The 12268-nt window shown below is 38.6% G+C and overlaps 1 protein-coding gene across 1 annotated transcript; it reads left to right on the top strand.

The window, feature by feature from the left end:
* The first annotated feature begins 9750 nt into the window (after positions 1 to 9750).
* LOC149247829 (major pollen allergen Lol p 11-like) lies at positions 9751 to 10922 on the top strand. The gene is made up of 2 exons (XM_089455943.1): positions 9751 to 10002; positions 10322 to 10922. Exons 1-2 carry the CDS (start codon positions 9846 to 9848, stop codon positions 10642 to 10644), a joined length of 480 nt encoding a protein of 159 aa, XP_089312069.1. The 5' UTR covers positions 9751 to 9845; the 3' UTR covers positions 10645 to 10922.
* Positions 10923 to 12268: the final 1346 nt, after the last annotated feature.

Below are 12268 nucleotides of genomic sequence, written 5' to 3'. Positions count from 1 at the left end.
AACTTTGTGATCGAATAAGAAAGTGAATAGATCACAACAACCAAGATAAAAAAATTCAGGACGTTTGTCGACATCGTCATGATTTGATGAATCAGGCAGAGGGGTAGATGAGAAGCAAAGATGTTCACCCTCTGTGTTTTCAAGAAAGATAAATGACATATTGAATAGATTTTCCGAGGAAGATGTGTCCTCTTTGCATTGTAATGACACACTGACATCTGAGGTGTGTTGTGAATCATCAGAAGTAAAAGCATCCGGAAATTAGTTTTCAAAGGAGAAATCAGGAGTGGTAGAATCACAAGGGATGTCAAGATGAAGTGGATGAGGTGTGACTGGAAGGGAGTTATCCTTCACCATGGGATCTTCTTTAGATTGCCACACACACTCATCATGAATGATGGCACATGTTAGCTGCATAACACCAACTTCGCCAATAGCTTGATCCTTGTTCACAACAGGTGAGGAGTCTAGAGTGGAGGAAGACAAGAGAGTACAATCCAGAGGATCAACATAACACGAGGAAGGAGGTCAAGAGAAAGAGTCCATGTGACAACCAATAGGCTCAGAAAAAAAATTTGCACAGTTCTCAAAAGAAAGTGGGGTGGGAGGATGTGACAATTCAACTGAGGTGTGTGCATGATCTCCCACATCACTCCATGGTGGTGGAGCTATTTGATGAGGTGAAGGTGGACAATCACTTGTGACAACAACTGTGCCCACCTGTGATTGCGTAGCTCCATCACTAAAGTGTGCTGAGCGGGGTTCGGATATGTGAAGAAGATACTCAAATCTTCCCTCAAGAAATTCCCAATCAATATCATCTTCCGGGAATCAGTATGCAAGATTACAAAAGTGTGTGCGAAACTATTCAACAGATTCATCAGGTGGTTTTCGTAAATTGATAATTTCTTTGTTGAGTGCTTTACGGTCATAGTGATTGAAAGCACAGTCTATCTTTGCAACCAGGTGAGAAAGATAATGAATATATTTGTTGGGTAGCATGGCACACCAATGCATTGGGTTCCCTTGAAGTGTGTAGATGAACAACGCGTCTCTCATGTATTATTTAAAGAATCCATGTCTTTTGCATGAGCGTACAACACCAACTGTGTGCCTTACCAAGGCTGCATAGCCTCCACCATCAAATGTTTTATGAGAAAAGTTATCTGAGAGCCTTTTCGAGATGATGAAATCGTTTCCATAAGACATACATTCCAAAACAACAACTCGGTAGTGAGTCATGGTAGATGTGTAGAGATTCAAAAAAGATGTGAGGACTCATCTTGTTATCTGGCCCTCTTTCTAGCACCAAAATGTTGATGGTGTTGGATCTGCCAACGTGTCAAGGGGATCTCCCTGGTGAGAAGTCCCAATTAGACCTCAGACTACTTGGTGTAGGAGTCCCAGTAGTGGGTCGTAAGGTAATTCCTTGACTGTGATGTCACACAAAGGAAGGTAAGATAACTGTGTCAATAGAAAGGGTGTAACCACTGCAGTGAGTCAAGGATGGTGTATGAGAGGTTCTAACAAAGGTAGGTTGAGATGAGGGTGAAGGTGAGTTCCAGGTTGAAAGGGACCAGTCCCAACTTGTCTAGGAACACACAACACATAGGACATACACAACTTCCAGTGGAGCAGTCCACATGGATGTGGTAGTCACAACATATAAGGTAAGATAACATGTACAACACTCACGGATCAATCCAAACGAGTGCAATGGTTGTTACAACGAGCTTCATATGAAAGGTCTGTTTGATGTCTGGCAGAGCAGTTGACAAGCCAGGTCCACAACTTGGTTTCATGGTGTTCGCCACTCCATTCGATTTCAATGCTTCTATTTTTTGCTGTTAGGGACCAAAAACCCTGGGGTGTTGACGTCTATGTTCAAAGCGATCTTACACTTTGACTAGAAACTATCCCCGATTTCAAACAGAAATCCCTGTACACATGAGATTGAGTTGCTACATAATCATAAAATGTGTAAATTACTATGCAGCACCTTATAAATCAACTTGTGCATTACTGCAAATATCCTCCTTGCATTATCCAGTGGTCAGAAAAGGTGGAAGAAATCATTAGTAGTGTAGAGGAGTAGGTAAGACGAGGTATAAGAATGCATTGCCCCTTCCATTAGTGCGGGAATATCCTCCTATGGAGTCTATAAGATATCCATTATGCTATGCTTGCCATAGAAATGTTGTTCCTGCGATCCCTTAAACAGACAGGTACCGAGTATAGTGCTATCCTCCTGTGTTTATAGGTTATATATATAATAGTATGTGGTTTATAAGAGTAGATGATACTAGCATTGATATATCTAGTAGGTAGTAGTCTTAATGGTAGCAGGTAGGCACCCTTCTTCTTGTAGAAAAGCTATCCCTCTTGTTCAATAGCGTATAAGAGTTGGAAACGAATACTACTATAACTCAATCTCAAAACGGTAGATAGAGTAGGACCACTTTGATGTTCCCGAGCGATAGTGAGGCGTTCCTTTAGTAGTGTAAAAAAAGAGTAGTGTCGGAAGATTTCTCGAGGGAAATCAATTACGATCGAATCGCGGGACAACATTAACAACATATACAACAAATTTCCATTAATATATTATGCATTACAACAAATGAAACAGTTCAAATGTAGAACAGAGGTTAAATAAACATGCATTACAAGCATTAAATATCAGTCTTACAACAAATACAATACATGTGTGAAAACGTGTTGGCTCTTATTATATAAGGAAGTGTAAGTTCCAATCATACAACACATCCATGTAAACCTGTTAGCCCCAACAATGGAACATTACAACCACATCTGCCTGCTCCTCCAAATATATGAACTAGCTCCGTGCAGTGGAGAAGCCAAGGTGTGTTACAATATTGTCCATGCTCTTTCCAAGATAGTCTTATTAGAAGCTTGGCTAACCAAAAGCCTATACAATGAGTTATGGGGGACTATTTATAGCAAAGGGTGGGGTGACCCTTGACATTCCCCTTTGTGGTCGTTCAACTACCCTCATGACTCTTCACCTACTCTATGATTGTTACATCCAACTATTGACACTTGACTTACAATTTACACGGCTCAACATTACAATGCCGATGTACTCATGTGAGACAACATGGCTTGAGAAAGCTTTGCAAGACATCACTGACACTCGGTCCATTGTGATGAGACTAACTCTTTGACATGCTTGTGATGGTGAAGGTTGTGAGCTGATGCCAAGCTTGTTCATCTGTGATGGTGTACATGCACCTCATGGTGACATCTTACTGAAGCGAACTCTTGTCTCCATTGCAACCGGTGCATTGGTTCGACTCCTTCATCCAACTCGTTTGCTAACATGCACATGCTCTTCTTGGGTGTGGCTAAACCAACAAAACACTGATGCATAGTGTCTGTGCTGATATTCAAGTGCGTGTTGGTTGTCATGTGCATCAACTTGCCGAAGTACATGTTCAGCTACGGTTGGACTTGCTTCTTGTCTTCGCCTTGGTGAGTGTGTTGAATGGGTTGGATTGGATGCATGCCTGAAATGACATGCATGCTGCTGAATCCATTGGATGCAATCAATGACATTGATCACCATGTTTGCTCCGTGTTAGCTACTGGGATGGATCTTTAACTTGTAAGGGTGTAGTTTCATCCATGAGTGCACGTTGCACCCACTGTTGTTCATGTTCCTACAGCAACTCATTCGTGTGTTTGTGCAGTTTCATGTTCTTCCTGAGTTGCTACTTCAGCACATGAAGCTCCTTCTATATTCCATTCTTTTTCTTCACGCGATATTCATGTCACACCGTCACCTCATAGCCTGTGTCTCCAAAGTTTCTTTCATTATCACTGGATCTACTTGATCTTGTAACTTCGTTCCACCTATGTGTTGTCAACAACCTTCCTTTTGCATTCATTGCATCCATTGCGTTTGTTGTATTCGCTGCGTTCGGTATGCTGCCTTCCGCTACTGTTCATAATGATTCTTGCTGTGATGTATTGATGTTGTTGTCTACGAAGAATATGATATCTTCGTGAGTAGTAAGCTCATAGAAATTTGATCGAATACATCTCCACGTGTGCTCTGAAAGGTGTCTTCAACTCTGCTCTCTTGGAAACTATTGTACCTGCATTGCTGAGAGGAAGATGAGCACGTGCAATACCTAGAGGCATGGAAAAACTCATGGAAAGCAATTTGTAAGTCAAAAACTGAACTGAACTTGAGAAATGGCTTGCAACATACCTCTGTGACTAATCATGATGATTGCACAATTTCGGTCGGGACGTCGGGAGACCGATTGCCAAGACTTCACAAAGCATAGTCTCGGCTCCTGGGAAATTGACTGACTACTAGAACTGCGCAATGCATAGTCCAGTTTGGTGCCTGATTGTTGGGATTGCACAATGTGCAATCTCAGCTGGAAATGGTTGCAAGATGAGTGACTACATAGCGCAATTTTCTTGTCCAGCATGCACTGTTCCTCAGGATTGCGCAAAGCAGGCCTGGGGAATAGCCGCTGGGCAGAAATGCACATTTCTAGAGAGGAAGGCAGAGCCTTCCCTCTTAGGATCGCGCAATTCTGTCCTGGTGAGGCAGAGTTCGGATGAGGTTGGCCAGACTTGTCGACGGGCAACTGAAAGTGTATGATCATGCATGAAAATGGTGAATCACAAATTTAGGAAATGAAACAACATGCATGTGGGTGAGGCGAGTCGCCGAATCAGCAACTGTTCACGAAAAATAGTTTCATGCATGTGACAACAGTGAGATGTTGATGAAAACTAAAATGGTGTTAGGAAAACAAGCAAACAATACTCATACAAGTGAAAACACAAAAAGCGAGATAAATACAACAGAAGGCATGGGAAGCAGGCTTACCCCAAAACAACTGAGTTGAATGTGTTGGCTGCCCCTAGATGTGATGTGGGATGTCAGAGCTGCAAGGTAGATGTGAGGAATGATCTCTGCAGAATACGGTTGATAAGTTTTGATAACATCGAGGTTGTGACACGCGTGAAAAAAATCTAGGGAAAGCGACACTTCATGGGAGGTTTTTGAACTGATCCTTGCATGTAACCTCCAAATACTAAAAATACATCCCTGAAGCAAGGGATGCCTTTGCCTGATGCCTTGGGAGAAGCAACCCATGCATGCAAGGCAGTTTTGCTCGGTCCCAGAGGGAATCGATCAACTCAGCTTCACATGAAAGAGACTGCTCGACTGGTGGAAGGAAATGCACATTTCTAGCTTGGAGTTGGGATGGTTTCTGAGGAGGTTTGTGTAATCTCTGGGCAGAGAAGGTGATTTCTTCCCATATTTGTGAAAATTCTGAGTTGAGCAGCCCTGTTGGGGAAAATTGCGCAATTCCTGTTGGAAGTGACGACTGGTAGGATTGTGTAATCTTGGAGCCCAATAGGCTGCGAGGCAGGATTACGAAATTTTTGGAGGGATGGTTGGTTTCCCTCCAGAAATGTGTAATATTTTTGGGGAAGGTACTCAGTTTGCAGCTAGACCAAGTTTGGGTGAACAACCTCTGAGGGGAATGCATCAAGCTGTGATCGACATGTTGCCTTTGTGCAAGAAAAACACTTAGGCTTGTGAACTTGATGAAGCAAGGCAAGCTACTGTGAAAATTGGAAGGGAGGCTCCAAAATGAAGCTAAGGAAAAATTTTGCAGGGTGCTTGTAGCCGCTACAATAGGTCCTTAAGTGTTTGAGTGTCCCTTATTAAGTTTCCCTTCCTTGTCTTTTTACCTTAGATATGATACCATGTTGAGAAATTTAGGACATAGAGATGACACGATTTCTTTAGAAATGATAATTGCTTGTGATGTATTTTTACTTTTCTTAATTAGATTACTCTTTACTTATTAGTGTTTTCTTCATCAAACAACTACCAAACCATAAAGAATAATGAGACAAAGGACACAAGATGTAGGCGATCAACCAGGGTCTAAACCTCTCCAACTTGAGAGGAAAACCCACTAGAATTATTCTTCTTATAGAATCTTCAATTGATGAATTCCAATATCTAAACCTTTGACCAAGGACCCCTTCAAGACTAGGTCAATGCTTGCTCTTTGAATAGATTCTCCTTCCAACAACTTCAACCTACTCTACAACTGCAACTTCGACTTGCCCAAAAACTACAACTTCTTTTCTTCTCTTGGTTAGATTCTCTCTGCTAGAGAACTCGCCTTCCAAAACAACTCTTCTTGGAGATGTAACTTCACTTATGCAAATCGGATTCACTGTAACAATATGTGCCCTAATTCCTTTGCAAATGTGAGCAGAAGTAGCCCAAAAACAAATCGAAATTAGCTCAACTTTTCTTCCTTCCTTGTCTTCATCTTCTTTGCAATTCTTCATGTACTTATCATTTAAATTGAGTGTGAGAGTGAAGTTTCTCCAAATGAGGTCGAGCGCCCTATATATATGCTTCCTCGAGCCTCTTATTAGGCTGACTTGACATGTCCTTAGGCTGAATTAATGCTTGCATGTTTGACATGGTCTTGGAGGGTATTTTGACTCTAATTTGACTAAAATAATTTTCTTGCAATATATAACATGCCCAAGAAGGGTTATTCATACATGACAATGATTCTTTTAACTTTATAGAGTCAATGACAAATCCTAAAATCTCTCAATGGGAGCTTGACCTAAAAAAGATTTTCCTTGAGCATGAAATCAAATCCTCAAGAACAATAATAATAATTTTATTTTTCTCTTTTCATTGAATACATAAAATCATCATTACATGTGTTATTATGAAGATCAAACCTAGTTACGTATTTCAAAAAATCAGCCAAGGAATTTTGGACAAAAAATGACACAAGGAGCTAGAATGGGGAATAACTAGCATAGATCAATCTTAAGCGTGGATCTAACATGAGCCGAGAGGGATCAAATTTATTCATGTGAAAACTTATTTTACAGTGCAAAAAATAAATGTGTATTCACATAAGTTAGTTAACATAAATCTTCAAATAATTTATTTAAATAATGTGTTAAAATATTATTGAAAAGTATAAGGTTTAAACATCTTATTCACATATTTTTTTTACTTCTAATTACTTTACATGAAATTATATTAGGTCATATGGACAACTAATTAAAAATGCGTAGTATATTCTTTTTTATTATTATTATTGCCAACATTGTTTTTCTATTTAGATAATATTTTAATTTTATTACATGTGTCAACTCCAAGTTGAGCATGGACATTACAAATTTCCTTCATACTGGGTTGTAGAATGAGCCTCTCAGCTCAAAAATGTTGCAGAAGCAACCATACTACGAGTTAAATGCTAGGGATGCAGTGAGAATCACTTGTGGAGAGTGTCCACAAAATCTAGTAAACAAAAGGGAGATAGTGAATAATCTGCAAGAAACTTCAACTGTTAATGATATTGCCTGCAACATTCCAAGGATCAATGCAACATTAGATGAAAGGAAAGAAGACCACCAGTCAACAATGACGGAAAACCAAGGTACAATTTCTTAATAGAAAGTTTCAGTATTAATAGATCGTGGATATTCTCTAAGTTATTTTTTCATGGTAATGTGGCATTGTTATTATTTTACATAAAATTTTATGGGTTGAATTTGTGTGAATGATATGCGTACTTCGTTGATTTCTAGCTTGATATTTTGATTAAGGGATCATATCCACAAGGATTCAATGAGTTGGTCATAAATTTGATCCCCTTTTGGTGCTTCTACATCAATACAACTCCATGGTTGATTTATATGAATGAAAAATGTTGGATACATTGGTTAAGGACGCATACCTGGAGGGAGTTGGCCTTGAGTTTGATCCACCTATGGTACCTATGCATTGTTACAATTCAACATACAACTCCATGGCTAAATTTCGACAAATGACACAGGTACCTTGTCAAATGCCTTGAACTAGGATTTTGGTTAAAATGACACATATATTTAGGACTTAGTAATCATGTCATGGTGTTCATGCGTCATTACAACTACACATATAGCTCCATGGCTTGAATTTCGAGTATTAATGTGGGTACCTGAGAAAAAGCTATAGTTTGGGATTTTAGTTAGGGACCCTTATCCTTTAGTAGTTGGTCTTACATTTTATCACTTGACAATGTTAGCGTATTGTTACAACTCGACATACAACTACAAGAGCTATTTTAGTACAAATGATGTGGCTACCTTGCTAAATACTATAGTTCAATAGTTTGGTTAAGAACCCATATCCATAGGTAGTTGCTCTTTAGTTTGATCACCCCCATGGTTCTTGTGCATCTCCATAACGTCAAATACAAAAAGATTGGCTAAATTTATATTAGTGATGGGACGGTTGTATCAATGTTTCAATGGTTAATGACCCATATCCATGAGAAATGTTGGAGTTCAATCCCCTCATGGTGCATATACATCACTAAAATATAATATGCAACTCGATCGGTTGAAGTTGCATTAATGACATGGATACCTTGCCATATGCTTTAATTTAGCATTTTTAATTAGGATCCATAGTCGCAAGTACTTGGATTTTAGTTCCATCCCCCTCAGTGGTGCTCATGTTTGCTGCTACAATTCTACATACAACTTTGTAGGTTGAATTTCCACCAATTGAATCAATACCTTGTTGAATGCTTTGGTTTAACATTTTTTTATCTATTAATATTCGTATGTATTTTTCTTTAAATTCAATCTAACTCATGCTGCCAACACATTGTTATAACTCCACAAGTTGAATTTATACAAATGATGTGAGTACATTTTTTAATGTGTTAGACTCAAATTTTGGTTAAAGACCCATATCCGCAAGTAGCCAAAATTGAGTTCGGTTACCTCATTGAATTTCTCAAATTTCTATATTTGAGATCATGATGAAATACTCTATTGTACAAAGTTAATTCAATCCATCACATTATCTAGTAGTACCATGGAAATTATTATTTGGTTACCTTATGTCCTAAATAATTTCACCTTCCTTTTCCCACCATCAATGATCAAATTTGAAGCACATGTTTAGTTTCAATTTAAAAAGTTAGATCCATCCATCTCTCTCATGATAAAAATTAAAAAAAAAAATGTATTTTAATTAAAGTGTCAACAAGTACACACTTCATTTCCTTATAGAAGTGTTAATGGTTTTAATGAGGGTCCCTTCAGAGTTGAGTCCACCACCCTTAGACATGATAGACATTTATACTAAGAAGGCATAACTCGCCCCCAACATGCAAGAACATGCATGCCACCCTATGGCTTGTAAGATCCAAAAATTTATGTTTATGGATGGGAAAAAAGATGTTTACAGCCAAGCTCAGGCGGACCACCTTCAGACATGATATACGTTTATGTTAAGAGGTCACTACTCACCCCAACATGCAAGAGCATGGATGCCACCATATGACTTGTAAGATCCAAAAATTTATGTTTATGGCTAACATGATAGACATTTATGTTAATAGGGCATAACTCACCCCAACATGCAAGAGCATGCATGCCACCATATGACTTGTAAGATCCAAAAATTTATGTTTATGGCTCCGAAAAAAATGTTTACAGCTAGGTTCACGCGGAACAGGCCACCATACGACTTGTAAGATCCAAAAATTTATGTTTATAACTCCAAAAAAAGATGTTTACAGCCAGGCTCACGCGGGGCAGGGACACTGTGACAGTTATATCTTACTTGGAAAATTTGTTCATAATCACCGTTTTACATGTTGGGGTCAAAACCGATATATATATATATATATATATATATATATATTACACCGTTCTCTTCGCTCTTCCACACTCAGACCAAGAATCATTCATACATACCAGTGCTGTTGCTTCTTGCCTTCCTAATCCAACCAGTGGGTATCTGAACAATGGCAAAGCTATCCGCTTTATGTGGCTTGATCGCCCTTTTTGCCTTGTTGGGTGTTGTCAATGCTCATGCTGGCCATAACTTTTATGTTACGGGCAAGGTTTACTGCGATAACTGTGCTGCTGGATTCCCCACCAGGATTTCACCTGCCATCTCTGGTAAGTCAGCAAACACCCATCTTGGATAGTTTTACAATTTGTTTTGCAGTTTTTTTAGATTGTTTTCATTTGGGCGACTGCATTTTCTTAAATAATAGATCTGGTGCTGAAGAATAGATCTGGTTTTAAGATTCTCCATGTGGAATGCTATTTGTGCTTTTCTGAATAGATCTATTCTTCCCTTTTGCTATTGTGTTCACATTGCTTTCCTTTTCTACACTCTTGTTTTTGAGAGAAATGCGGGTTTCTGTCTGAAGCATAGAATGCACAGGGCAGCCCTACGATTGGTTCTGATATTTTGAGTATGAGTGCTGTGCAGGTGCCACTGTAGCTGTTGAGTGCAAGGATCCTGCTGGTAAGAGATTGTTCTATAATGAACAGCACACCGACAACGATGGCCTTTTTAGTATCGCTGTTAAGGGTGAGCACGAGCACGAAGCCTGTGAGGCATTTACAGTGAGCAGCCCAACCTCATGCAACCTTAAAACTGATAGCAGCCGAGGTCCAGTTTACCTAACTCACAACAATGGGATCAATTCGGACGAAAGAAAGACTGGGCCTTTTGCCTTCAGATCTACCACAAACGACCCTGCTTGTCAGGCTGTGTTGGCAGAATATAACATATATAATGACTCTGACTAGCTTTTATTGCCTCTACATGCGTTTCTGTCGGTTTTCGGGTTCTCATCGCCTCTTTCTGTTATGGATTTTGGCTGAATCCTGCTACTATTTCTCATGGGTTCTCCTGCCTGAGAATCTGTGCCACCATTGAATATAAATATAAAAGGTTGTATAGCTTAGTTGGACTATTTATCTATTGTGATGGTGTTCATGAATACCTGGATTCATTTGTGGCTAAGACTGCAAAAGCTTGGAATAATTTCAATTTCATATTCTATATATTTATATGTTGCATTGCATTTGCTTTGATAGAAAATGTGAAAGCTTTGTCTCAATTCGTTGGGTTTTGGATTTTCTCTGGTACGATAAATATAAAAGAATAGCAAACAATGCAAGAAATTGGCATGTTATAAGTCGAATATATACATTATGTATTTCTATCTACTACTTTGCAAACTGCAGAGAAGAGCTCCATCTGCATTGAGCTTCTATGTATTGAATCTAATGGTGTCTTATTTTCGCATATCTTTCTCCAAATTTATGCATTTGTGGTCACTGTCACGAATATCAATGACTAATGTGGGAGAGAGAAGCTAAAGCGTGCTCAAACTTCAACGTGGAGGGATGCCTTAGGCTTGATTAGAATGCGCAGAAATAGAGATGAAAGCAATTTTATTGTGAGTGGAGCTTTTAATTTATCTTTGCCCCTGCTGATTTTCTGGGATGAATTGCTAATGTTGTCGAGTTAACTTGGTTGTGTGGAAAAATCGGATTTTCACGTTTATTACAATGGGTATTGATCTTTGCAAGAAGTTTTTCCTCCTTTTTGATAGTAAATTTTTGCACGTGTATTGTATTAAATTGCTTTAAAGTTTAGGTTTCCACAGCAGAAAGAACTTGTATGAATCCTGCCAAAGCTTGAAGCTTATGTGTTAACATCAAGCTTCTGTAATCGATGGATCCTGCCACCAAACTTCTTCTTGTTAAGTTCAAGGAAACTTTTGTGTTGATATCAGGTTTCAAAATTTTGTACTGACTTAAAACTGTTTAAAGCAATAATATAAAGTTAATGGATTGGCTTTGTACTACATAAAGGATGGGATTCGCATGAATCTTGCCAAATCTGGAAGCTTTCATCTGCATTTGTTTTCTGAATGAATCATATTAATAATTTTTCAATCAAATGGTCTTAATAAGTTCGAAAAGTTGATCAAATGATGTGATTAATCCGAAAAAATTATATCTACCTCTAAATTTGTTAAAATCAATAAATTAATTTTACACTCTAAAAAATAGAGATACAAATCCCCTCCCCTCCAAATCGGTAAGTCTTCGAGCTTTCCCCTTAACCAAGGGATTGGTTTTACACTTAAGAAACGCCTGACACGAATCGTACTGGATCAATGTATCTTGCCAAATTTCTGAACTTGTTCATATCAAGGGATTTGTTTGAAACTTGAGAAACAACTTACACTCTCAAGGGATGTGGCTAATGAGAGTTAGGTTGATTTCCTTGTCCTTAATCCCTTTAATTAATATTATTAATTCATTTAAATAGTTAGTAATTAATTCATTTAAACAGTTAGTAATATGTGTTTTTGAATTGGGATTTACAGCCATGTTTGTATTCTCTTGTGACCCTATT

The sequence above is a fragment of the Pinus tabuliformis genome, chromosome 7 (assembly GCF_031772625.1).
Source record: "Pinus tabuliformis cultivar Carrire ecotype Pingquan chromosome 7, CPIR1, whole genome shotgun sequence".
NCBI classification, from domain to species: domain Eukaryota; kingdom Viridiplantae; phylum Streptophyta; class Pinopsida; order Pinales; family Pinaceae; genus Pinus; species Pinus tabuliformis.
This window is presented reverse-complemented; position numbering and strand designations above follow the sequence as displayed.

Bases quoted from the DNA above. Each gene is read 5' to 3' on its own strand.
- LOC149247829 (XM_089455943.1), top strand. From the start codon at position 9,846: ATGGCAAAGCTATCCGCTTTATGTGGCTTGATCGCCCTTTTTGCCTTG. The intron at 10,003-10,321 runs GTAAGTCAGCAA...AGTGCTGTGCAG, and splicing joins GATTTCACCTGCCATCTCTG to GTGCCACTGTAGCTGTTGAG.